At 41.6% G+C, this 27,889-nt stretch overlaps 1 protein-coding gene across 3 annotated transcripts in view; it reads left to right on the top strand.

The window, feature by feature from the left end:
* DCDC2 (doublecortin domain containing 2) overlaps positions 1-27,889 on the top strand; it is a 279,474-nt gene that overhangs the window by 227,944 nt on the left and 23,641 nt on the right. For all 3 annotated transcript variants that reach the window (XM_082257352.1, XM_082257351.1, XM_082257353.1), the window contains exons 9-10: positions 8,791-8,891; positions 26,272-26,622. In XM_082257352.1, the coding sequence (XP_082113478.1) occupies positions 8,791-8,891; positions 26,272-26,622 (452 nt within the window). The remainder of the gene's footprint in view (positions 1-8,790; positions 8,892-26,271; positions 26,623-27,889) is intronic.

Raw genomic sequence — 27,889 nt, 5'->3', positions numbered from 1 at the left:
AGGAATCTCCTGCATACTCTTGATGAGACTGTGCTCGGAGACACAGCAAACCTTCTGGCAATGGCACGTATTGATGTGCCATTCTGGAGGAGTTGGACTGCCTTTGCAACCTCTATAGGGTACAGGTATCGCTTCATGCTATCAGTAGTGAAACTGACCCTAGCCAAATGCAAAAATAGTGAAAAACAGTTAGAAAAAATTAGTAGGGAAAAAAAATTTCAGTGGCCTCCACCTGTAAAACCATTCCTGTTTTGGGGATTGTCTTATTGTTGCCCATCTAGTGCACCTGTTGTTAATTTCATTAACACCAAAGCAGATGAAACTGATTAACAACCCCCTCCTCTACTTAACTGACCCAATCAATATCCCAGGAGCTTAATTGACTTAATGCTATACTCTGATTAAAAAGTGTTCCATACATTTCTTTGAGCAGTGTATATCTATCTATAGCTATATATAGATATATATACACTAACTCACAAAAAGTGAGTACACCCCTCACATTTTTGTAAATTATTTTTATATTTTATAATTTTATTTTATCTTTTTATGTGACAACACGAAGAAATTACACTTTGCTACAATGTAAAGTAGTGAGTGTACAGCTTGTAACAGTGTAAATTTGCAGTCCCCTCAAAATAACTCAATACACAGCCATTTTTGTCTAAACCCCTGGCAACAAAAGTGAGTACACCCCTAAGTGAACATGTCCAAATTGGGCCCAATTAGCCATTTTCCCTCCCTGGTGTCATGTAACTCGTTAGTGTTACAAGGTCTCAGGTGTGAATGAAGAGCAGGTGTGTTAAATTTGGTGTTATCACTCTCACTCTCTCATACTGGTCATTGGAAGTTAAACATGGCAAAGAACTCTCTGAGGATCTCAAAAGAAAATGTTGTTGCTCTACATAAAGATGGCCTAGGCTATAAGAAGATTGCCAAGACCCTAAAACGGAGCTGCAGCACGGTGGCCAAGACCATACAGCAGTTTAACAGGACAGGTTCCACTCAAAACAGGCCTCACCATGGTCGACCAAAGAAGTTGAGTGCACGTGCTCAGCGTCATATCCAGAGGGTGTCTTTGGGAAATAGACGTATGAATCCTGCTATCATTGCTAAAGAGGTTGAAGGGGTGAGGGGTCAGCCAGTCAGTGCTCAAATTGGTCTGCATGGCTGTCGTCCCAGAAGGAAGCCTCTTCTAAAGATGATGCACAAGAAAGCCCGCTAACAGTTTGCTGAAGACAAGCAGACTAAGGACACGGATTACTGGAACCATGTCCTGTGGTCTGATGAGACCTAGATAAACTTATTTGGTTCAGATGGTGTCAAGCGTTGGTGGCGGCAACCAGGTGAGGAGTTCAAAGACAAGTGTGTCTTGCCTACAGTCAAACATGATGGTGGGAGTGTCATGGTCTGGGGCTGCATGAGTGCTGCTGCCACTGAGCAGCTACAGTTCATTGAGGGAACCATAAATGCCAACATGCACTGTGACAAACTGAAGCAGAGCATGATCCCCTCCCTTCGGAGACTGGGCCACAGGGCAGTATTTCAACATGATAATGACCCCAAACACACCTCCAAGATGATCCCTGCCTTGCTAAAGAAGCTGAGGGTAAAAGTGATGGACTGGTCTTCAGACCTAAACCCTATTGAGCATCTGTGGGGCATCCTCAAACTGAAGGTGGAGGAGCGCAAGGTCCCTAACATCCATCAGCTCAGTGATGTCGCCATATAGGAGTGGAAGAGGACTCCAGTGGCAACCTGTGAAGCTCTGGTGAACTCCATGCCCAAGAGGGTTAAGGCAGTGCTGGAAACTAATGGTGGCCACACAAAATATTGACACTTTGAGCCCAACTTGGCCATTTTCACGTAGGGGTGTACCCACTTTGTTAGTAGTGGTTTAGACATTAATGGCTGTGTGTTGAGTTATATTGAGGAGACAGCAAATTTACACTGTTATACAAGCTGTACACTCACAATATATATATAAAGTATATAGATGGACGGAGCCCTTATTTTAAGTGGGGAGTGAGTTCCAGAGTGCTAAAGCCAAGTATAAGAAGGGCTTAAACATTTTGCTTATTAAAAAGGTAAATTGAATGCAAGAACATTGTGTTCATTCGTAAGGTATGATATGTGAATTGGGATTTAAATGTATGTTCTTCCCATTCACCTTAGTATAGATACCTTACCTCCCACATCATAGTTCTAATACTGTGTATAGTATTTGTTGTGGAAACAATGATTGCAGTGCATAGTGTTGCCAAAAATACATGAATTTGCTTGACCACCCATTTGGCTGGTGCCAATTTGAACTTGCCAAACAGAATTAATCCTTTTGAGGGCAAAATGTCACGCAGCATTTGTCAGAGAAGCAAAAGCTGATTTGTGAACAGGCAATCATAATTTTGTAACTGCAATTATTTTTTTTTTTTTTTTTTTACTCTTCCGAGTCAAGGGTGCTTCCTTGTCTTTAAAGGTATTCCCTGTCCAGTAAGTTTTTGTAGGCATTTATATAGCACCAACAATTGCATTTCACAACCCTGCCCTCAAGGAGCTTAGATTTTAAGGTCTCTATCCTACAGGCATGCTTACATACACTGCACACACATAACAGGGCCAATTTAGACAGGAGTCAAAGATCCTTCCAGCACATGGTTGGAGTGTGGGGGAAGCTAAAGTACCTTGAGGAAACCCAAGCAAGCACAGGGAGAACATGCAAGCTCTGTGTGTACAGTGCCCAAGTTAGAAGTGCTAACCACTAAGCCACAGTGCTACCCAGTATGTATGCATCTATTTAGTCTCTCTTATAAATTTATGGAACCTCTACCAACAAAGTGCATCATGTATACATATTGGTGGTGACAATGTGGTGGTGAAAACCAAATAGACCAGTGTTGATCAACTTGCTAGATATAGGAGGACTCCGCTATGGCCCCTGACATCACCAATGGGCTGTACATGATGTTCAATAGCATTAATGCTTGAGGAGACTTCAGAGACAGCAGACATTCTATAGGAGTTGGTCAGGGACTGCAGGTATGCTACAGGTGGGTTTGGAAACTAAAAACATGTAACAGGAGAGAGTCAGAGACTGTAGACATGTCACACGAGACTGCTGGAGAACACTGCTCCCACACCAGCTACTGGCTGCTGGAATCCAAGGACCGCACAATAAATACCAAAGGGCTGCATATGTACATGGACATGTAGATCTTTGTTATTAGATCACTGCTGTCTGAGAACAGTGATCCCCAGTGACTGCACATGTTAGCAATAGCCCGGTTAGAGCAACAGAGGTGAGCATTGATATAAATAGGGAGGACTACTGTCTACCAAGCAAGTCACATGTGTGGAACACTACAGTTGAAGTATAAGGCTTCATGTACACGGGACGTTGTTAAAAATCCCTTTGAATGCTGGAATTTTTAGGACGTTTAAAACGTCCGTTAGGTCGCGTTTGCACCCGCGTTTAGTGGGCATTTGCGGGCGTTTGCGTTTAGAACCGTTCCTAGAGGTCAAAAAAATCATTCCCCTTTAAAATGGAAAAACGTGAGCGCTAAACGCGGGTCATCACGCTCGGTCGCGTTTGGCCGCTTTCAGTCGAGTTTTTGCGTTTGAAACGCCGGGAAACACACGTTCGAACGCGAATAATTGCTTTCCAAAAAACGTCCCTGAACTCAACTGCCTGCAAATGGCTGTAAACGACCCTGTGTACATGGACAGATAAGATAACATGCAGGTGGGTTCAGGGGCTTCTGAAAAAAATGTCCAACTGCTCCGAAACGGCCATTTACAACGTCCCGTGTACATGAAGCCTAAGACAGCTTTATTGAAAAAAATACCACATTGCAAACAAAAAGCAACAGTATATTGGCCTTCACCACACCTATGTTAAAATCAAGGACAACGTTGTCTAAAGGGGGTAGCAGCTGCGTATACAATCATTCATACACACAGTTGCTCTCAATAGAATCGTGGACTCAAGCTGAGGTATTCCTGCAGTAAGGATGGCATCATTCCTCATCTGTATTAACAGGTAAAGCTCAAGTTCATCGCTGAGATAACAACTAATGCTGGTCCAGAGCTCTTTAAAAGGGCAGATCATGTTAAAATCCTTCTTCATCTGTCAGGAGCACAGAGGAGGGGGTGGAGAGGCTGCAGTTACAGCTGATTGGAGGAAAGGAACACACTCGCTTCACACAGCAGAAGAACTGTGTTGTGAATAGACTAGATGTGTGCTGAGCTCTCCCTCCCCCTCTTTCCTGACACAAGTTTATCTAATGTTTCGGGAAAACTTCTCAGAAGTGAATCATGCTGATAACAGAGGAACGAAGCACCAGAGAGAAACAACACTTAGAGCTTTGGACAGGGATAAGTAAACACTACACATATACAGTATGTGCTTTGCTCAGATTTCATGACTGAGGTTTCAAACCACCCTTTTAAAGAGGTGTAGGGAAGAGGACTGCAGATAAACAAGCAAAACCTATGTAGAAGGATTTATTTAATCTCTGTGTATCATCTGAGACTGTTCACTTCACTGGGTATATGTGAGGGTATACAGTACAACCACTTTAAAATACAATGCAGGATCCAATACTCAAGATCTTTAACCCTTTGTTAGGACAAACAGTGTGCATATCTTTATATCATATCTATCATATTTGGTGGTGGTTCCCCATCCGTGGGGGGGTGAGGTGCATTATAGGAGCCTTTTTACAGGTCTGGATACCCCTCTGGAGTGTCTTATACTACTCTGTGGTATTTACACATATATTTTCTATTGCTGTATTTACCCATCAGCATGTTTGTGGATCAGACGGCTTGTCTTTTTTACCAGCCTTGGATATCTATGGGCTCATAATATTATGATAGCTTCTACATTGTAAGACACATGTGGATTATCTCCATCTAACGATAGAAATTCACATTGTGCGACTCCTTTGTTCCTCCTTGCCCCTTGGCTCCTCACCCCCCTAGTTGTTCTATATTATCTATAAGCAGAGTACAGAGCAACAAATTTAAACTCCAGATGAAGCGTAATTGTGAAACATGATGAGTGTTCTAGCTCCAATTTCATGAACTGTATGTACTTGCTATGACCACACGCAGTGATCCTTTCGAAGGACAGCTCCACCCACCTGTTCCCTCTGGCGGAATCGTTCGTTGTGGATCGATTCACAGATAATTATTTCTTTCTAATTGTGTATTTATCTTTGTATCATGTATTATGCCCTGGTTGTGTATCTCATTTATTACATAACTCCTGGCACATTACGGATGTATAGTTGTGATCAATGTCTTTTCTTTTTTAAAATATACGATTAACCACTTTAGCCCTGGAGGATTTGGCTGCTCAAAGACCAGGCCCTATTTTGCGATTCGGCACTGCGTGAATTTAACTGAAAATTGCGCGGTTGTGCGACGCTGTACCCAAATGAAATCGACGTCTTTTTTTTCCCACAAACAGAGCTTTCTTTTGGTGGTATTTGATCACCTGTGCGATTTTTATTTTTCGTGCTATAAACAAAAAAAGAGCGACAATTTTGAAAAAATAACAATATTTTTCACATTTTTTTTATATGAAATTCTCAAAAAAAATGTAAAAATCTAAATTTTGTAACATTTTAGGCCAATTTGTTTTCTGCTACATATTTTTGGTAAAAAAAATCGCAATAAGCGTGTTTTGATTGGTTTGCGCAAAAGTTATTGCGTTTACCAACTACGGGAAAGATTTGTCATTTTTATTGTTTTTTTTTTAAAACTAGTAATGGCGGTGATCTGCGATTTTTTTGCGGGACTGCGACATTGCGGCGGACAGATCGGACCCCTGACTGACATTTTTGACACTTTTGGGGGTACCAGTGACATTACTGCAGTAATCAGTGCTATAAATATGCACTGTTACTGTTAAAATGACACTGGCAGGGAAGGGATTAACTTTATTGGTGATCAAGGGGTTAAGTATGTCCCTAGGGGCGTGATTCGAACTGTTAGGGGGCGTGGCTAGTGAAGTAATCACAGAGACATACGATCCTACATAGCAGGATCGCATAGCCTCTGTCATTACTTCAGGGAGAATGACAGACGGCTGTGTTTACATCAGCTGTCTGTCTTTCTCCCTCTCCTGCTGAAGATCGCTAGTGGCCGGCGGACATCGGGGGCCGCCGGTCACTTGCGCTAGGTCCCCAGGGAACGAGCGGGGGCGGGAGCGCGCTGCCGGCGGCACGCGCTCGCCCCCTACAGGCTTGCGGGCGAGCGATGTAGGTCTACGTCGCTTTGCCCAGCAGCGGCAGACTGCCGCAGTAAATCCTCGTTAAGGGGTCGGCAAGTGATTAATAAACGTGTACTTTTTATGATATTTTTGTGCATACAAAGTCCATGCGTTTTTTGATCCAATTTTCAGTTCAGATATTAGGATGTGGCACTTTTATACAGATTCTATGCACCCAGTGAACCGCTTCTGGTAGTTCACCTCTTTATTCAGTGTGCATATCTAGTTTACAACTGATAATGAGACCTGCCAACACAGTACAAACAGGGTTAATTATGGTAAATGTAATTGTCCAGGCCTCTCCTAAACATTACATAGTGGGAAGCTACGTAGCTAATTTTGGCAAGTAAAAAACTTATCATTTTTTTTTTGTTCTTCTATAGGAATGGGAACATGTAGGGCTTTTTTTCTCAGAGAATAGGTTCTGGAACTTCCCCTTTCTGAGTCAATTCCTGTCTCCGCCCCCTACCCACCTCCGAGCACTGTTTCTTGATTCCACCCCCCACCCGCCTCTCAGTACCGCCCCTTTTAGAGAATATAGAGCCAAGTACCATTTCGTGGTGCTAAGTAATTTGTATGGCAACCATAGACCCCCCCCAGCAACAATAGATGTCCCCCAGCAACAATGGACCCCTGCAAAAAAATACCACCCCAGCCCAGCAATAGACCTTGAGCACCATGCAACAGATCTCCCAGCAGCAAGCATCAATAGACCCCGCCCTCAACAGCAGAAGACAAGCAACAATTGACCCCCTTCCCCAGCAACATAAACACCCCCCCAGCAAACAGAAACAACAGATGTCCTAAGCAACAATAGATCAACATGCAAAAAAGATCCCCTCCAGCAAAAATAGATCCCCCAGCAGTCAGCATCAATAGATCCGCCAGCACACCCCAGCACCCCTTGTCATTACATACAGTACATTCAGTACTAGAGGTGCCGGAACTGCGTTCCCCCGCGTTCCTGCTGAAAAAAAGCCCTGGGAACATGTAACAAATATAAAGAAGGTGTTCTCCCAATTTGGCTGTAAAAGTGGAAATACACTTTAGGCGACTAACAATCCTATAAGCGTGGGTGGAGAACCTTTTTAGAAGCCCCAAATACTCAATGTGTATGCTAATTCTGCTCCAGGTTAAACGAATTAAATCCATATGTCAGCAGAGCTGTTATGAAACCCAGTATCTCTACAGTGACAAATTCATTAACCGCTTGCCGACCGCCGCACGACTATTTACTGCGGCGGTCAGCCCCTCACAGGCAAAGCGACGTATTACTACGTCGCTAGCCTGTGAGGGTCTAGGGAGCGAGCGCACGCCCCCGGAGGCGCGCTCCCACGCGGTCACGGATCCACCCGCGCGTGTGACTGGCGGACCCGATGTCCGCCGGTCACTCGCGATTGTCGGGTGGAGAGGGAGAAAGGCAGGCGGCTAATGTAAACAAGCCGCCTGTCATTCTCCCCTGTGTAGGAATAGTGATCATACGGTTCTACTATGTAGGACCGTTGATCACTGTTCCTACACCTCAAGCCACAGCCAATTACAGTTAGAATCACGCCCTTAGGGACACACATAACCCCTCCCTCTCAAAAAAAGTTAACCCCTTCACTGCCAGTGTAATTTTACAGTAACAGTGCATATTTATAGCACTGATTACTGTAGTAATGTCACTGGTAACCCCAAAAGTGTCAAAAATGTCAGTCAAGGGTCCGATCTGTCCACCGAAATGTCGCAGTACCGCAAAAAAAATCGCAGATCGCCGCCATTACGCGTTAAAAAAAAACAACAAAAATGACAAAAATCTTTCCCTTTGTTAGTAAACGCGATAACTTTTGCGCAAACCAATCGCTTTTTGCGATTTTTTTAACAAACATATGTAGCATAAAACAAATTGGCCGAAAATGTTAAAAAATTTAGATTTTTACATTTTTTTGGGGGGAATTAAAAAAAAAATGTGAAAAATATTGTTATTTTTGCAAAATTTACGCTCTTTTTCTGTTTATAGCGCATGATCAAAAAATCGCACAGGTGATCAATTACCACCAAAAGAAAGCTCTGTTTATGGGAAAAAAAAGGACGTCAAATTAGTTTAGGTACAGCGTCGCACGACCGCGCAATTGTCCGTTAAAGTCACGCAGTGCCGAATCGCAAAATAGGCCCTGGTCAGGAAGGGGGTAAAATCTTCCGGGGCTTAAGTGGTTAAAGCTTTGCCAGTTTTATCTTCTTACACACTTACTGTAGTGAAGATGATGCAGTTCCAGCTCGATGCTCTATAACTTTCCTAAGCAGAAAAGTACAAGGTGTTTTATCAGATATTCAAGCAATTCACAGATGATTTGTGAATCCCGTGTGAGTACATGATCATTGTAGTATAGCAGTAACGTATTGTGCGCACAACAATTGCCTTTGCTGATTTGTCAGCCCAGGAGCTGCACTGACTTCATTCTACCACTGAGGATCAGACTTGAGCCATATTTCAGTAAATTCATTTCTGTGATTTCTTTTTTTTTTTTGTGCAGATGATGGCATTTTCAAAGCTGGTGAAGACAGATCAGAAATGTGGGGGGCATCAGAAGTTCAGGAAGATGAAAACACTAAAGTGGAGGTTCCGGTTGATCAGGTAATTTGCCTTGCAGCTTTTAAGCTATCAAATAGTAATGAGAAAAAGAAAAATAATACAAATTGTTAGCCGTTCAACACCAGCAGCTGAGACTGGAAGGCTATAAAGGGCTCATTTTAAACCTCATATTCCAGCAGCTAATTAAAGTCGAAACGCAGACAAGTGCTTTTAATTTGCAACATTCAAAGCATTTTCTGGTGATTTTTTTTTTTTTTTTAAGAGTTATAGATTGGTAAATGTTACTATTTTAAGGGCGATTTGCATAATGTTCACTCTGCCCTAGGTAACCTTTTATGAATATAGTCCTAAGAAATGTTGCTGCGGCTTCAAAGCAGGTATCCAGATTCGGCATGATTACATTTAAGCTGATCTTTATAGCTCTGGTGGTACATGTAATATAGCTCTGAATGTGTAATTAAGTATGCTGCACTAATTGGGCCAGGGAGTGCTTTGAAGTCACTCTTTTTATATTCTCCAGCCAATCACACAAGGCACTTGATCATCGAAAAATCTCCCCAGAGAATTAGTAGTAAACAGCACAAAGTCAAGCTGCCCTTAAAGTAAAACACCGGCTTCATTTAATCCCCCTTCCCGCAGTTTAACATATATATTGCAGGTAATTAGGACACCTGCTTTTTAGATTCTTACCTGATTCTGTTCTGGAGATATCACTAGAACCATGTTCCTGGGGACAGATAACATTTTTTTCAAAATGGGAGCCAGATGAGAGGATGAGGTCAAGGTGGTGGTCAGAAGGTGCACAAAAACAAGTAAAATCTCCTGCGCTCAAGTGCTGCGGTAAAGGGACGGCTGTATTGCTGGCATCTAGGCTCTTGTTGCCCTAGATGGCTCTGATAAAGAGGGTTCCCCTTGAAACGCGTCAGCCCCATCACCACGGATGCCTTCCAGTCATTTTTTTAAGCATACTTTCAGCATACGTTTGTGAGTATAATGTATGGCATGTCTTTTAATTTTCCAATAAATGTCTTGTGATATTGCACTTGGCTGGTGCACCTTTCTCTTGTTTTCTATGTTTGGTGGTCAGAAGGTGTCAGTCGGTGTCACGAGGCAGCCATGTCTCTGGTTGACCATCTGATGACTTACTTGCCTAGCACAGGCAGTGGAAAGTAATGTAAAGTTGACCTTTCAGTAAGATATCATAAAAAATCGAAATAAATACATTTCTGACATGACCTAATACGGAAAAAAAATATAATTGATAAAAAAAAAAGCCCTACCTTTTATCATTAAAGTGATACTAAACCCACAATAGTAAAATCAGTTATGTATATGCAGTAAAGCATGCTTGTTTTACTTACTGTGAAACCTAAAGGGTTAATCCTCTGCTTTGTGTAAAAAGGCTGTTTGATCCTGTCTTCTCTGATTCTCCCCTTCTTCCACTGTCCTCGATCCATCTCCTGGTAGAACTGAGCCTTAAAGCGGTAGTATAAAAAAAAAACTTCCAAGACAAAGGCATAATGAGCTAGTATGCATCGCATACTAGCTCATAATGAAATACTTACCCTAAAACGAAGCCCCGACATGGACCCCCGGACACCGCTGTGGGAGCGGACATGATCCCTCGGCGTCTCTTCCGGGTTGCATGTGCGCGGGGTTTTAACTTTACGGCAACTTCCCGGCAAGGAACTCAAGCGTCAGCGGCTGCATGCAGTGCAAATATCTCCTAAACCGTGCAGGTTTAGGAGATATTAATTGTACCTACAGGTAAGCCTTATTATATGCTTACCTGTAGGTAAAAGTCACAAAAATCGGTACACTACCACTTTATGGGCACTCTGCACAAGCTCAGTTTGGTGTGTATTGCTAAAGAGTTTTTTTTTTTTTTTTTTTGGAGGGTGCATGTGATCAGCACAGGGCCAATCAGCACTGTCCAGACGGAGCTTCAGGGGTTCTGCAGCCTCATAGGACAATCAGAGTAGAATGAAAAATCCTCCTACAAGCTTTAACTAGATAGCGATAGAAGTCATAAGACTGCTTTAACTACTGATGAGAAAAGGTATTTAGCAGTTCATAATTACTTACATTTCCATGTTCTGTGTACTGTGTGAGGCCAGATATATTAAAGGCGGCAACGCTAAGAGGACTGTTTAATTTAAAAAAACATTTTGGTTCTGTGAAAGTAAATATACATCTGTTCCTTGCGAGTGGGGGAAAAATCCAAGGATACTAAGCCATTTTCTCTTCAAGCTGAATGTTACATTTAGTAATACAGAATAGAGTAAATCAGGAAAACACCACATTATGACCACTAGAGAGAGCTGATGATCATAGGAAATAAACACTTATTTACCCTGACCGTGATCGCCATCTAGTGGCCATAATGCAGAATTTTCCTGAACCACTCTGAATACAATTTGACCTTGAGAGAAAATAGCCTAATATTTGATTTTGCCCCATTCACACAGAGCAAATGTACATCCAGTTTCACCAGATAAATAGTTCAGATTTTTTTTTTTTTTTTAATATACGCCACCTTATATTGTTGCAAGTTTAAAGATGAGATGTTGAAGCAGGGATCTGATCTACATGGGACATTTGTAAACACAGCCAAGAACTACACATGCACCAGGACTTACATGGCTGTGTCCTCTCTGCGCCAGCATCTTTGTCCATAAAGTAGATGACAACCCTGAATAATGCTTGAAAAAGAGGGCTCTGTTTTTGTGGAAAGAAAAGCAGATGAAGACATTGTTAGGGTGAGGACTGTGATTTGTCCATTTCTTTCTGCCATCTAGTTCACTGTTTCTTAACCTTTTTTCAGTCAAAGCACCCTTTAAAGATTTTGGACAGTCTCGAGGCACCCCATTCTAAAATGTAAAAACTGTTCTAATCGTTTCACATAATGCAGCAAATGCAGCAACATCCACACAAGTAGGACACCTAACATTAGAGGTGCTTTATTCTTCCAAAGTAAACGCACTTTTGCAAACTGGTACTGACTAGTATTCCAATGTTTCTCTTCTCCTCAGTTTTTCTCCATCACTCAGCTAATGTTACCCCAATGCTGATGGAGAGAGACAGGGGAGGGTCAAACAAGGATGGTATGCAGGCGACTGACATCCTCCATATCAACTGATGATGCCATTGGTCGTTCAAATGCATGCAGCTAAAAGGTTGTAATGGTGCACAATGAAAACCTGTGTCTTTATGTAACTAAAAGGCAGGCTTCTTCCACAAACCAGCTTGTGTACAATTTTTGGGCAATTTTTAGGCATTTTGCCAAGGCACCCCTGAAGAAACCTCAAGGCACGGAAAAAAATAAAATTCTCCTGCGCTCGGGTGGTATGTAATGAAGGATAAGGGATCTTATATGGTCTTGATATGCACCACTCAAGGTCTTGCTGCCCCCTCAGGACCAAGGGTATCTAAAATGTACTGAAAGACAACACCGAAAAGAAGGGCACACCGACCTTTTGCATTACCACTAAAAAAGGTTTATTGATCCAAAGACAACATACATTATACTCACACGAGTGATGGTATAGCACATAAATGACAATGGAACCGGTCGTTTTCAAGGTGACCAGGGAACCCTTTTACTGGATGACGTGCTGGTGTCAGCAACTATATGGCTGGGCTGACGCGTTTTGAGGGAAGACCGTCTTCCTCGGAGCCAAAAAGTGCTACTTTTTGGCTCTGAAGAAGAGGGTCTTCCCTCGAAACCCCAAGGCACCCCAGGGTGGTTGAAAAAGGCTAATCTAGTTCCTCCCTTGTTAGCATGACAAGTCTTCCTGACACCAAGAGCTGAAAAGGTGACAGGGGAGAGAGCTCCAGCTGATTGGCAGCCTCAGCTCTGTTCCTGTGTGTTGTGTGAAGGGGGTTGGGGTGTCCCTTCACTCCAATCAGCTCTTACAGTTTTTGTACAGTGTGTGTGTGTGTGTAAATTCTGATGCAACTACAACAGGATGTATCCAATGCATCACACTAGAACTCAGAGGTGTGAATAAATCTTTAACCACTTCCCGCCCGCCCTATAGGCAAATGAAGGCGAAGGTGGTTACATTATCCTGACCGGAGGTCATATGACGGCAGCAGGATAATGTGCCCTGCCTGACAGGCACGAGTAGAGGCGAGCCAAATTGCGGCTCTCCTGACGGAGGGGGGGGGGGGGTCTGTGCTGGTAATCAGAGCATTGATTAACAGTACAGACCCTTGGGGGGGTGCCATTAGAGCCACCAGGGATTGCCCACCCATGACCCCAGGGATGCCCACCCATGAACCCAGGGATGCCCACTATTGCCACCAGGGATGGCAATCAGGGCTCAGGGAGCCCGCCAGTGCCCTGCCCATCAGTGCTGCCTGCCAGTGCCCTCCCCATCAGTGCTGCCCACCAGTGCCCATCATTGCCATCTATCAGTGCCGCCCACCAGTGCCCATTATTGCCCACCAGTGCCGCTTATCAGTGCCGCCTATCAGTGCCCATCAGTGCTGCCTATCAGTGCCCATCTGTGCTGCCTATCAGTGACCACCAATGCTGCATATCAGTGCTATCTATCAGTGCCACATATCAATTTTATAACGTAAACAAAAAATCTTTTTTTTTTTTTTTCAAACTTTTCGGTCTTTTTTTATTTGTGTAGCAAAAAAGAAAAATCCTTGCGGTGATCAAATACCACCAAGAGAAAGCTCTATTTGTGGGGAAAAAAATGACATAAATTTGGTTTAGGTACAGTGTTGCGTGACCGCGCAATTGTCATTGAAATTGCAACAACGCTAAAAGCTGAAAATTGGTCTGGGCGGGAAGGGGGAAAAGTCCCCGGTATTGAAGTGGTTAAAGAGAAACTCTGCCCTACCCCGTGTACATTTTTTTTTTTTTTAAAACCCTCCTTTTTTTTTAACCAGTTATCTTCAAAAAATGTACTCACACACAGTGAATAACTTTAGTAGGCACCACTACTACAGCAATTTCCACTAGCTTATGGGTCCTCTGCCGAGCGACTACCCTACTGCATTGGGAACACAGAGGGTTGCGCGCTGGGCACAGTCGCCATTTAGAGAACACTGCATTTTCTCAATGAATGCAAAGCCCCCTCTAATTGGACAAAGTGGTGTGGCAGGGTGTCACACAGCTTTCATGAATTTGGCTTCCGACTACATCTAGAATGCCAGAAATGTGATGCAAACGCCTTATTAAATCACCCTAACTGATGTAAGTTGGAAACAGCAAATCCATAGAAAAAGTTAAACCTTGGGCTGTTAGAAACTGCTGACAGCTAAACATACATAAGAATATGTACAGCTGGAGTAAATGTGCTGTTTTGACACAATTTGGTGGAGCATATAGTTCATCAAGAGGTTCACAAGAAGCTCCTTTCATATGGACATCGTTAATTAATTTTTAGTCTTCGTGTGCAAACGTGACTTGAATGTTCAGCTTCATATGGACATCGCTAATTAAATATTAGATGTCGTGTGCAAACGTCATGAGTGAAAGTCACGACTTATCATAATTATAGTGTTGTTTATCTGCTTGGCTTTCATGGAGGTCCACCCCAGGCATTCAAAAGGGTTAAAGGATAATGTAAAGATGGTCATGTCTTTGGATTAGCTGCATAGTAGCAGATATCCATTCCATTCTCCGTTGTAATTAGCTCATTAACTTACATTACATTCAGACTGTTTCTGTACAATAAATGCACTCTGAGATGATTTCCGAGTAAGCAAATTAGTATGGGGTCACACAGTTCAGAGAGGGACAGCCAGACATTAAAGTGAATACCAATAACACATGCAGGACCAAAGAGAATCCTGCGTTTGAAGCTGACCATCATCGCTCTCTGACTATAAGCAATTATTTCATTTTTTGTTTCATCAATAACTAACTTTACAGTCAGGAGAAACCAGGGATTTTTACATAGATTTTAGCTAAAAATGGCTCAGTACTAGTATGTTATTAATATGTTTAACTTTTGCTAAAAAATGAAAACTGAACTGTGTGATCAGCAGTACATGATATGACACATCTGCGTCAAAACAAATAAAATAGCTTAAAAAAAAAAAAAAAAAAAAAAAAAAAAATATATATATATATATATATATATATATATATATATATATATATATATATATATATATATATATAAAACTACTATTTAAGAAATGAATCAGACATAGAAAATTATACAAAACACAAACAAAGAGGGCGCAAACGCCTAGTGCAGGGGTGTCAAACTCAACTTTATTGACGGCCCCATCAGCATTTTAATTGCCCTCAAAGGGCCGGTTGTGTCTATAATACTAGATGTCCAGAGTATCCCTCCCCCCCCTACATCAGATGTCAAGAGTCCCCCCCTACCCTCCCTTACATCAAAGTGCACCCTCTTACCATGTGTTGCTGCTGGGAAGAAGCTGGGGGAGGAGTTGGGAAGCAGAAAGTGCAGGGTCTGGGGGAGGCACAAAGGAGGGCTGCAGCTCTACTGCAGCTCTAGGAGAGGTGCGAGGGGCCACATGAAATGGCCTGAAGGGCCTGATTTGGCCCGTGGGCCTTGTGTTTGACACTTATGACCTAGTGCATTATCTGTAGCACCTAATTAAAGGGTATATGCCACAGCTCTGAGGAAGGGGGACAGATCCTCGAAACGCGTAAGATGACATTGTCATCCATATACCAGGTCCAGGCAGATGGTGGTTTTCATGATCTTACCCCATGCCTAGTGCATTTAACGTGTTAATTGCCCAATTGCCTTGTGAGTGTTGTATGTTTTCATATACCCTTTAATTAAGTGCTAAAGATAAAGCACTAGGCGTTGGCGCCCTCTTTGTTTGTGCTTTGAGCAGTATTGGATTTCCGTGATCTGAGGAGGGCTGCACTGCTCCATCTTTCCAGTCTAGGTTGCCAAATAGTTTTCAGACTTATGATCTATATGATAGGTGCCTCTACCATTTCTGAGCGCTGCAGTGTCAAGTCTGCATATCTTTCTCACAGGAAATTATACATCTGTATAATACTAATATATTACATCCCTAAAACCAAAGTAATAAAAGTCTCTTCATCATTGTATTAGCAACAAACATGTATTTCTTTTGATTTTTTATAAACACCATGTGCCTCCACCCAAACTGGACAGTGGCCCACAAGATGAATAGATCCCAAAGCCAAGTAAGGTCAAACACTGCTTTTTTATAGAAGGTGATATGGAACAAAAGGATCCCTAATATTCCTTTAAATATCTTGATCACAAACAAATTCCCACTCAGGATGTTCTACAAATAGTATTGCTTCAAAATTCCATAAAACAAAAGTAACCATTCATATCAAATGCTTAACTGCACTATAGGTATTCTCAATGCAATTTCATTGGACACACAGCAGACTTCCAGCTATTTCAGTACTGTTTGAGTATGAATGTAGCCCAAACCCCTGTCCAGACCCTGACCAACATGTTTGTTCAAAAGAACGACTTCTTCAGGAGAGCTCATGAAGTTGTTCTGTGGCGGAAAGGCGATATGTTATTATATTTATTATAAAAGATAGAAAATTGGAGATGTTCTGTTTTCTGTATCTGTTTTTTTTTCTAGCAATACCATTTGTAGAACGTCTTGAGTGGCATTCTTAAGATTGTGATTTAAATTGTTAAGAGAAATAAAAGTATTAGTCTGTTCAATATCACCTCCTATATAAAAGTGCTGTTTGACGTTCCTTGGTTGTGAGGGTCAATTTATATGGTGGGCTACTGTCCAATATTAGGCGGCAGCACGTAGCGTTTATGAAATACGCAAACCGCTAAGTGTGAACAGGGCCTAAACCCATGTTTTTGATACTTTCTTCTGTGTTCTACTGCATGCTGAGAAAAACCATGTGTGGATAAAGCCTAGTAAACATTATTATTGAAACTGAGAAGTTGTCTGGTGGCACAAGCTTTTAATATTGATCATTATTTATCTCAATTAATGACTCCTTCTGAAAATTAGTAATTATCTATATATATCTATATCTATATATATATATCTATATCTATCTATATCTATATAGTCATTATATATATATATATATATATATATATATATAATGACTCCTTCTGAAAATTAGTAATTATCATTGGGCATTATTAATAAAGAAGTAACATTTATTTGATGTGCAGATACATAGCAAATTTCATGTCATGAGGCAAGGTTTCGATTTTTTTCTTGTTTAGCACCCTGCAATGACAAACCTTTTACGTTACTCCATAGGCCTGCCAGTATGGATCATTTGGAAATGGTACACAGACGAAAAATCATATCCCTTGTTTCCTGATGTCTTGATAACACTCTTGACTGTAAATTGAGGGTTGGTTGAAGCAGATCACAAAGTGGCAAGGTTAGCTAGGAAACACTTTGATCATACAGTGTCTTGAAAAAGCATTTATACCCCTTGAATTTTTCCACATTTTGTCATGTTACGAGCAAAAACATAAAAGTATTTTATTGGGATTTTATATGATAGACCAACACAAAGTGGCACATAATTGTGAAGTGGAAGGAAAATTATGAATGGTTTTCAAAATTGTTTACAAATAAGTATCTGAAAAGTGTGGCGTGCATTTGTATTTAGCCCCCTTTAATACCCCGAACTAAAATCTAGTGGAACAAATTGCCTTCAGAAGTCACCTAATTAGTAAATACAGTCCACCTGTGTGTAATTTATTCTCAGTATAAATGCAGCTGTTCTGTGAATACCTCAGAGGTTTGTTGGAGAACCTTAGGGAACAAACAGCATCATGAAGGCCAAGGAACACACCAGACAGGTCAGGGATAAAGTTGTGGACAAGTTTAAAGCAGGGTTAGGTTATACAAAAAATTTCCAAGCTTTGAACAACTCACAGAGCACTGTTCAATCCATCATCCGAAAATGGAAAGAGTATGACACAACTGCAAACGTACCAAGACATGGCTGTCCACCTAAACTGACAGGCCAGGCAAGGAGAGCATTTATCAAAGAAGCAGCCAAGAGGCCCATGGTAACTCTGGAGGAGCTGCAGAGATCCACAGCTCAGGTGGGAGAATCTGTCCACAGGACAACTATTAATCGTGCACTCCACAAATCTGGTCTTTATGGAAGAGTGACAAGAAGAAAGCCATTGTTGAAAGAAAGCCATAAGAAGTCCCATTTGCAGTTTGTAAGAAGCCACGCAGCAAACATGTGTAAGAAGGTGCTCTGGTCAGATGAGAAAACTAACACTGCATGTCACCCTGAACACACCATCCCCACAGTGAAACATGGTGGTGGCAGCATCATGTTGTGGGGATGCTTTTCTTCAGCAGGGACAGGAAAGCTGGTCAGAGTTCATGGGAAGATAGATGGAGCCAAATACAGGGCAATCTTAGAAGAAATATATAATATAAAAGTGCAGCGTTAAAAATACAGTGGATGAAGAAGCTTATTGTGTCTGGTGTATAACGTCTTAAACTCTAAAGTGCAAAGTGCAAACACTACAAAAATTACAAAAATATATTTAAAAAGTTCATATCACATATAAAAGAAAGTCAAAAAAGGGAAAATCCAAGATTACGAATATGAAGATTCCTGGTGCAATCATAGTGATATAGGATAACGATGTTCTTGTCCATGTGTCAATCATCCATATGTGAAAATCTACCACCCAAGGGCATAATGTGCTTACCGGAAAAAGTAGATTTAGATACCGTAGCAGCCACGCTTATGTGAATCCAAAGAATGGAGTTTTATGCTGCCAATGTGCTGTCAATTGTAGTGTGAGCAGCTTTGGGTTTTTTTTTTTTATATAGATATACCGTAGTACTTTTTCACTAGTCATAAGTGAAGAAAACCTGTTAGAGTCTGCAAAAGACTTGAGACTGGGGTGGAGGTTCACTTTCAAGCAGAACAACCACCCTAAACATACAGCCAGAGCTACAATGGAATGGTTTAGATCAAAGCATATTCACGTGTTAGAATGGCCCAGTCAAAGTCCAGACCTAAATCCAATTGAGAGTCTGTGGCAAAACTTAAAAATTGCTGTTCCCAGAGGCTCTCTTTCCAATGTGACAGAGTTTGAGCTATTTTGCAAAGAAAAATGGGCAAAAATGTCACTCTCTAGATGTGCAAAGCTGGTAGAAACATACCTAAAAAGACTTGTAGCTGTAATTGCAGGTGGTTTTACGAAGTATTGACTCAGGGAGGCTGATAAAAAAATGCAGGCCACACTTTTCACATGTTTATTTGTAAAAAAATTTTAAAACCATTTATCATTTTCCTTCCACTTTACAAATATGTGCCACTGTATGTTGGTCTATCACATAAAATCCCAATAAAATACATTTACGTGACATTTACATGACAAAATGTGGAAAATTTCAAGAGGTGTGAATACTTATTCAAGGCACTGTACATCTACAAATGAATTTGTTATGGTGCCCCTGGCAGGTGATGTGGGCTTACCCAAGGTATGCAATCTAAATGCCAGCTGTTCTTCCCCAGAGCTCCTGATGGTGGAGATGGGCTGAAATCCACAGTGGTTGTAGGTTACTTCACTGCAAATTTACACCTGGGTAGCGAATAGGCTACAGTTTCCAGACTGTATAAAGGGCTCTAGACAAGAAAGAGTTAGCTCTGTGCAAGGTTCCAGGCAGACAACAAATAAGAGCATATTTTGGTCTGAGCAGAGTAGTCAGGTTAAACAAAGTCATCAACAAACAGGTAACTGGCAGACAAGTATTATAGCTAGCTACTATGTTCTCAGATAGCTGACAATAGGATACAGCACCAGCAACTTCTAAGTCTGGGCCTTATATACACTTCTGGTCAGAGGAAATGCCCAGGGTCATTACTGGGAGCTCTGGAATTCCTGGCAGGGATTCTGCAATTACCGTTGGAAGTCCTAGCAAGAATTCTGTGAGTACCATTGGAAGTCCTGGCAGCGATTCTTCAAGTACCATTGGAAGTCCTAGCACGGATTCTTTGAGTACCATTGGAAGTCCTGGCAGGGAGTCTTCAAGTAGCATTGGAAGTCCTAGCAGGAATTCTGTGAGTACCATTGGAAGTCCTGGCAGGGATTCTTAAAGTACCACTGGAAGGCCTAGCAGGGATTCTGTGAGTACCACTGGAAATCCTGGAAGGGATTCTGTAAATGTTGGCAGGGATTCTGAGAGTAGGGGTCCTGGAAGTCTTGGAAGGGATCCTTGAGGGATTCTGTAACATCAGCCTTCATCATGAATAATGTCTGTTAGTGAAGAGGTTGACACCATTCCTGTCAGGGTGCCCACTGCCCATTGGCACTTATTGATACGTTTCTACTTTGTGCTATTTTGGTGGTTTAGGTGTCACCCAAACCACCTGTAGCCCACAATAGTCCAAGTGAGCATTTTTAGCTAACAAACTGATTAGAAAAGGTAGAAGACCTTTGGCTAACCCCTTTTGTTTTCCCAAGGACTTCCCAGTTTCTATGCAGCTTCCCCTCTATCATCCATTGCCCTAATCATACTGTATGTGCTTGGGCAACTAGACCACTTCTGCTTAGCTGAAGTAACTGGCCCAGGAGACAACATGACATGGTTGAATTACGCATGTATGATTGACAGTTCTCTGGCCAGAACCATTTCCAATTCAAATAATCAGAAATTCTTCCTAAGTATTTATATCTGCATTTTGATGGTTACACCTGCTGTAGGAGCTCCTGCACTGAATGTAAATGAATATTGCACAGCAAAGATGAAAATTGTTTGTATATGGAAAGCAATACTATAGAGTACTGAATTTTTTAGATACTGCAGCTAGAAAAACAACATTCATAGCTGTTCATATAACCTATACTCATAAATACACTTTATCTTCTGTGCAAACAGAAAGATGATCCAAATACTAGTTTGCCATATGAAGAGTTCCCATCTTTATATTGCATTCATTCATTTTTTTTTTCATTATAAATGAGAAGTCTCACATAGCAGTATCATTGTTTTAGATAAATCTTTTAGAATGTAGTGCTTCTTAACTACTTTCTTCTTCCCGGGGCTGTTTTTCACTATCACAGCAGTAGGAAAAACACAAACTGTTGGCGTCCTATATGTTCAGTGAGATGATAACATGAGTGTGTTCTGTGGTTCAAAGCTTTGTGGCATTCTCTGTAGCATTGAGCTTATGCATGTTTTAGTGTTATAGGTTTAGTAAGGGTAAAAGCAACATAAAAACAACACCTGCTTCATTTTAACCCAGAGTATTTATTTGGTAATTAGGAGGTTGGTTGTAAACTAAATAACACACTAGAACATGAAAGAGGATTAAAATCTGCAAAAAATCTCCCTAGACTGTAGAAATTGCTGAGATGTTCTCTATTGCTGTTGTTCCTCAGATTGACTTGTGAGCTCTTATTTAATAGAGAATACTACAGAAAGGCTTGGGCACAGGGTTGTCACTGTGCTTGATAAGGCTCTCTGCATCTCAAAAGCAATTCCCGTGATAATCTTTTGTGCGATAGAAAGGCCAGTTGGATTGCAAAGGTGCCCCAGGAATAGTGGTAAATGGATCTCAACAGGTCATCAGTGGCATGAAAAGTATATTTATGAAAATACCACACCTAGTACCACACCTCTTCCACCCAAATTGCTTTTATTCTTCTATCACCACTTCAACGTTCCTAAGAAATAGATTTGGCCCAGCCCTGGGCATCCAAATGCGATCGCCTTTCTTACAGTTTCTTCTCGGAGACGGGTGTATTTTCTACACATGCAATATTAAGGTTGTGCACTCACTTTTCTGTTTTCCCCCGCAGCCTTAGCAGATGTGAGTTATTATTGTCCTGTATACTCACTTACTCTATCCACTCTACATCTTTATCAAGATCTTGTTTTTGTTATGTTAAAATGACTACACTATAAGGGCTCTATTGTTTCTGACTGGCTGGCCCAGGCCCTCTGAGTTTTCTTATTACCTACGCTGGGTGCCTTTCCCAGTGACACAGTGTAAACAGGAGTATTGAATTAAAATTCATAGAGGTCCAGTCAATAAAATTTTCTTCCAGCAGAGGTCAGAATCACATTTTTGCACAATGGCTCAGATCCTTCCTATCACAGCCCCCCCTCTCCTCTTAGGCTAGGTTCCCATCTTTGCAGCTGGAGAACACACTTGCACCTATTCCTGAGCCACATGGGAAAGTGCTGCCCTATAGCAGATGCACAGGGGTACCATTAATTCTTGATGGCACCCCGCACATCAGCACCTGTAGTGCCTTTTCACACATGCCAAACCACATGGTGCTGAAGCTTGGTGCAGTGCAATTTTAAAAAAAAGGTCAAGGACTTCCCTTCACAGCAATGTCCTCAGCTCCCCCTTCTCACACTCCCTTGATATCAACGCCCCCAACAATACTGTCCTTTTCCCCCTTTACTGCAGTTTACTCTGCCCCTTTCATATCATCCCCCAACATTACTGTCCACAGCCCCCCCCCCCACACTACAGTTCTCAGCCTCCCCACATTTCTGTCCTCAGCCCTCCACATTGCAATTTTCAGCTCCCCCACATTACAGTTCTCAGCTTCCCCACATTACTGATCTCAGCTCCCACATTTTTGTATATATCATAGGTAAAAAGGCGCTGGTAATCTTAATATATCACGTGTTATAAAAATTAATAGGTGATTTAAAGTGTAATATATGTGATTAAAAATTGCTACAAATATATATATGATCTACTATTGGTGCAATTAGCAAAGAAAAGTGCATACCAGTGCAATTTCAATTCAGAAGTGTTTGTGCTTCTCAAAGTAAATTAATCCACAAAGGTGTGGATCAGTGAACCAATAAATAGATATATAAAGAATTCCATACAAAAATCACATAAGAATATATAAAAATATAAATGTGCTCCAAGTAGTGTTTAAAAATCCAGGCAATAGCATGCAATCAAAATTGTGCTTGGTGGATTCTTATTAATCCCTTCACAGTGCTCCAGGTGCTGGGATGTGACAACCGTCAATTAAGAAGTGCTTGTGCTTCTCAAAGTAAATTAATCCACAAAGGTGTGGATCAGTGAACCAATAAATAAATATATAAAGAATTCCATACAAAAATCACATAAGGATATATAAAAAAATCACATAAGAATATATAAAAAAGTATAAATATATAAATGTGCTCCAAGTAGTGTTTAAAAGTCCAAGCAATAGCATGCAATCAAAATTGTGCTTGGTGAATTCTTATTAATCCATTCACAGTGCTCCAGGTGCTGGGATGTGACAACCGTGGCCTCTTACCAGCTAGCAGCAGGTCACAAGGACCCCCAACGCCTGTGATCCCTTTATTGGGTGGATCAGACCTCTCCTCGATTGCTTGGATCTCTGGCTCCTATATTACTCGAGTTGGACCATGTAGTCCCCCCATACACATAAAGATATAGAAGAACAAATAGCCTCCAATAGTGAAATACTGTTTTATTCTCCAAAAAACATACACTATAAGGTGACAATTAGCCTCTTACTATTTGTTGTGCCCTCCTGGCACTGGGCAATTCGGCAGTACAAAATCGTTTTTTTGGGTCTTAGGAAGATATTCTCCGGGGATCTGCAGCACCCTGTATCTCCTTTCCCCCTTTCTTTGTATTGCAGCGGTGGATGTGTATCCCAGCCTCTGTTCCGAATGCCTCTGTGTGTTACTTCCGGGTTAGCATTGACCACAATGCATTTCGCTTAACGAGCGTCCTCAGGCAGTCTCTGAGGACGCTCGTTAAGCGAAATGCATTGTGGTCAATGCTAACCCGGAAGTAACACACAGAGGCATTCGGAACAGAGGCTGGGATACACATCCACCGCTGCAATACAAAGAAAGGGGGAAAGGAGATACAGGGTGCTGCAGATCCCCGGAGAATATCTTCCTAAGACCCAAAAAAACGATTTTGTACTGCCGAATTGCCCAGTGCCAGGAGGGCACAACAAATAGTAAGAGGCTAATTGTCACCTTATAGTGTATGTTTTTTGGAGAATAAAACAGTATTTCACTATTGGAGGCTATTTGTTCTTCTATATCTTTATGTGTATGGGGGGACTACATGGTCCAACTCGAGTAATATAGGAGCCAGAGATCCAAGCAATCGAGGAGAGGTCTGATCCACCCAATAAAGGGATCACAGGCGTTGGGGGTCCTTGTGACCTGCTGCTAGCTGGTAAGAGGCCACGGTTGTCACATCCCAGCACCTGGAGCACTGTGAATGGATTAATAAGAATTCACCAAGCACAATTTTGATTGCATGCTATTGCTTGGACTTTTAAACACTACTTGGAGCACATTTATATATTTATACTTTTTTATATATTCTTATGTGATTTTTTTATATATCCTTATGTGATTTTTGTATGGAATTCTTTATATATTTATTTATTGGTTCACTGATCCACACCTTTGTGGATTAATTTACTTTGAGAAGCACAAGCACTTCTTAATTGACGGTTGTCACATCCCAGCACCTGGAGCACTGTGAAGGGATTAATAAGAATCCACCAAGCACAATTTTGATTGCATGCTATTGCCTGGATTTTTAAACACTACTTGGAGCACATTTATATATTTATATTTTTATATATTCTTATGTGATTTTTGTATGGAATTCTTTATATATCTATTTATTGGTTCACTGATCCACACCTTTGTGGATTAATTTACTTTGAGAAGCACAAACACTTCTGAATTGAAATTGCACTGGTATGCACTTTTCTTTGCTAATTGCACCAATAGTAGATCATATATATATTTGTAGCAATTTTTAATCACATATATTACACTTTAAATCACCTATTAATTTTTATAACACGTGATATATTAAGATTACCAGCGCCTTTTTACCTATGATATATACCTATTTATTGTTTTATTACAATTAAAAGGGCAGCAGGTTCAACAATCTTTTATTTAAAGGGCCAGGCGCCTTCTCTTTTCTTTTTATTCCCACATTTTTGTACTCACCACTCTACACATTACAGGCCTCAGCCCTGCACACATTACAGTTATCAGCTCCCCCTCCCCCCCCCCCACATTATAGGTCTCAGCCCCTCCTGCACATTACTGTCCTCAGTCCTCTCCCCACATTACAGTTCTCAACTCCTCCATGGTACTGTCCTTACCTCCTCACATTGCAGTTGTCAGCCCCTCCCCATATTACTGCTCTCAGCACCCCCACATAACAGTTTTCAGCTCTCCCACATTATAGTCCACAGCCCCCCCCCCCAACATTACAGTCCTCAGGCAGCCCATATTGCAGCCCTCAGCATCTCCATATTGCAGTCCTCATCCCCCCACATTACAGTCCTCATTCCCCCCACATTGCAGTCCTCAGCCCCCCTATACATTGCAGTCCTCAGCCCAAACTCATTACAATCCTCAGCCCCCCACATTATAATCCTCACCCTGCTTCACACTGGTGTCCTCAGCCCCTCTTTCATATTGCTTCCCCCCGCCCTACCTTACAGAGACACATCAGAAGGTGGGAGGCACAGCAGGTCTGGATGGAGGGCAGGAGCTGCAAGCTGGTGATTGGTTGCTATGACCACCCTGCATCCAAGCAACTAATTACCTGCTCGTTAACTTGGGAAGCTCTTCCCTCCATCCAGGACTGTCCTGCCTCCCACTGCCGGCTCTATGATAATGACAGCAGAGATGGCTGGGGAAGAACTCGCCCCTAAATGGTAGGACCACAGCAGTCTGGTGCCTGGTGTAAAATCTAATGTGACAAGATGGCTGCATGGGCCCCCTGGAGCATGATTAGAGCAGCCATTGAGACCCCTCAAGCTTCATCAATGTTTGGAGGTAACCTGTTCCCAGTGCTTAGCACAAATATCTCTCATAATAGTACTGATAAAGTTACGTGCTATTTTTGCTGGAGTGGTTTCTTCTGGAGCTGAAACCCCAGTGCCATATGATTTAAGCATGGGGCTACTTCCTATTGGTGCAGGACATTTCAAAAACTCTCCTAGAAGCCTTTCCCCCTGGCAGCAGCATTTTTGCTAACCTCAACCCTATAGAGCACCTTTGGGATGAATTAGAGGGGAGACTGTGAGCCAGGCCTTTTCATCCAATATCAGTACCTGACCTCACAAATGCGCTTTTGGAAGAATGGTTAAACATTCCCATAGACACACTCCTAAACCTTGTGGACAGCCTTCCCAGAAGAGTTGAAGCTGGTGTAGCTGCAAAGGGTGGACCTACTCAATATTGAACCCTACGGACTAAGACTGGAATGCCATTAGAGTTTATGTGTGTGTGTTCAGGCAGGCATCCAAATACCTTTGACAATATAGTGTACTTCTTTACTGGTAAAGCTATAGATATTTTTTTTTTTTTTTGTTTTGCTAAACTTCAGCTTTAAAAAGTATGGCACTTACTTTGTGCAGGCTTTTCTCCCCAAATGACAGTGACATTGTGACTGTGTGTTCTGTTACAGAGAGTGGCAGAAACTGTTGAGGAGGAGGTACAGGATCATGAAGATGCTCATGGTGGAGAAGCTGCCGATGAAGAAGAAGCTGCAGCAGACGACTTTGGTCATGATGACATCCCACCAGATGAAAATGAGGAGAATGGCATTCTAAGTCATGAAGTGGAGGCCAGTCATCAAAAATTAAACAACTTCATAGAAGATGATGTTAATTATGAAGCTGAACTACAGGAGGAAGACCAACATTTTAATTCAGCGAATGTGAATGGTGAAAATCTGAAGCAAATAAATGGGGATATGTATGAAAAAGAAGAAGGTGAAGATGAATTTCCCGATGGAAACACAGATGAAAAAAGTCAGGTAAATAAAAAAAGAACTGCTAAACGATATTAAATAAATTTGATTGTCCAGGAACCAAGTTGACAACTTCACAAACTCAGCAGCGCCAAAGCCATCCACATCTAGGTATTGGAAAGCTTAGAAAGTCTCCTACTTATTATTTCTATTGATTTTGCACAAACTACCTGGTTTACCTTGTGTCTTTTTTCACTTCCAATAAATTGCCCAAAAGCTGCTTCTTTAGAAGAAACAAGAATAGTCTTTTTTGTAGTTCATAAGAATTAGTCAGGCCTGGATGGACAGCAACACTGGGAAAGCATGGTCCATAGTTCTGTCTATTACAAAAAAGTCAGACATATAACATATGTTTATACCTATTTTCCTTCATATGCTTACTCATCAATATTTCTATTTATATACAGATTTGTAGATTCTCCCTCTGGTAGAATATGATGAATAGCAGCATCCCTGCTGGACAACTGTTAAAATAAAATCAGTTAGCTATACAGTTTATTCTTTAGTCCGTGTATACTGACAGACTTGCAGTTAGAGAACAAAAAAAAAAGAAGCAAAATCACTGGGCAAAACCACTAAACAGGACGCACAGGTTGCATATGTAATAAGCAGATATGGTTGCCTTTATATTTGCTGCACCTTAAAAAGATTATTTACATTGAGGCCATTACATTTATGTACAATTGTTTAAGTGGCACCAGTGGGTTGCATGGACTCTATTAAATCTTTACCAAGGTATGGATTAAACTGCATGATGCTGCCAGGTTGTGTGGCCCCCAGATTTGCCACATTAGTCACAACTAATATATTATTGGTAAACAGCTGGCAAAGCAAAATTATGGTCTCTGAACCCGTGACTATAAGACCGCATTCACACTAGTCCGACTTGGACCGCGACTTGTCAGCCTGGCAAGTCGCGGTCTGTCACACTCCCATTGTGCGGTACAGGAGCCGTTCTAATAGGAGCGACACAAGTTGCTCCGACTTAGAAAAAGGTTCTAAGGTTCCTGTACTACTTCGGGGCGACCTGGAGGCGACTTGCATAGACATTCATTTTATGAAGTCCGTGCAAGTCGCGCTGAACGCGACTTCACAGGTCGCCCCGAAGTCGGAGCGACGTAGTGTGAACCGGCACTAAGAGCCATTTTGGATTAGAAAAAAATCTGTTGCAAAGGAGGAATAAGTCTCTTGCATACTCTGGTTACTGGGCAAACCTTGACTGCAAGTGATGAAGGTGCATTGTAAGGCATACATTTGGGTTTCCATATTGTAT

Source organism: Pelophylax lessonae, assembly GCF_965119305.1.
Source record: "Pelophylax lessonae genome assembly, chromosome: 5".
Taxonomy (NCBI): Eukaryota; Metazoa; Chordata; class Amphibia; order Anura; family Ranidae; genus Pelophylax; species Pelophylax lessonae.
Note: the sequence above shows the minus strand (reverse complement) of the source record. Positions and strands in the feature narration are given on the sequence as shown.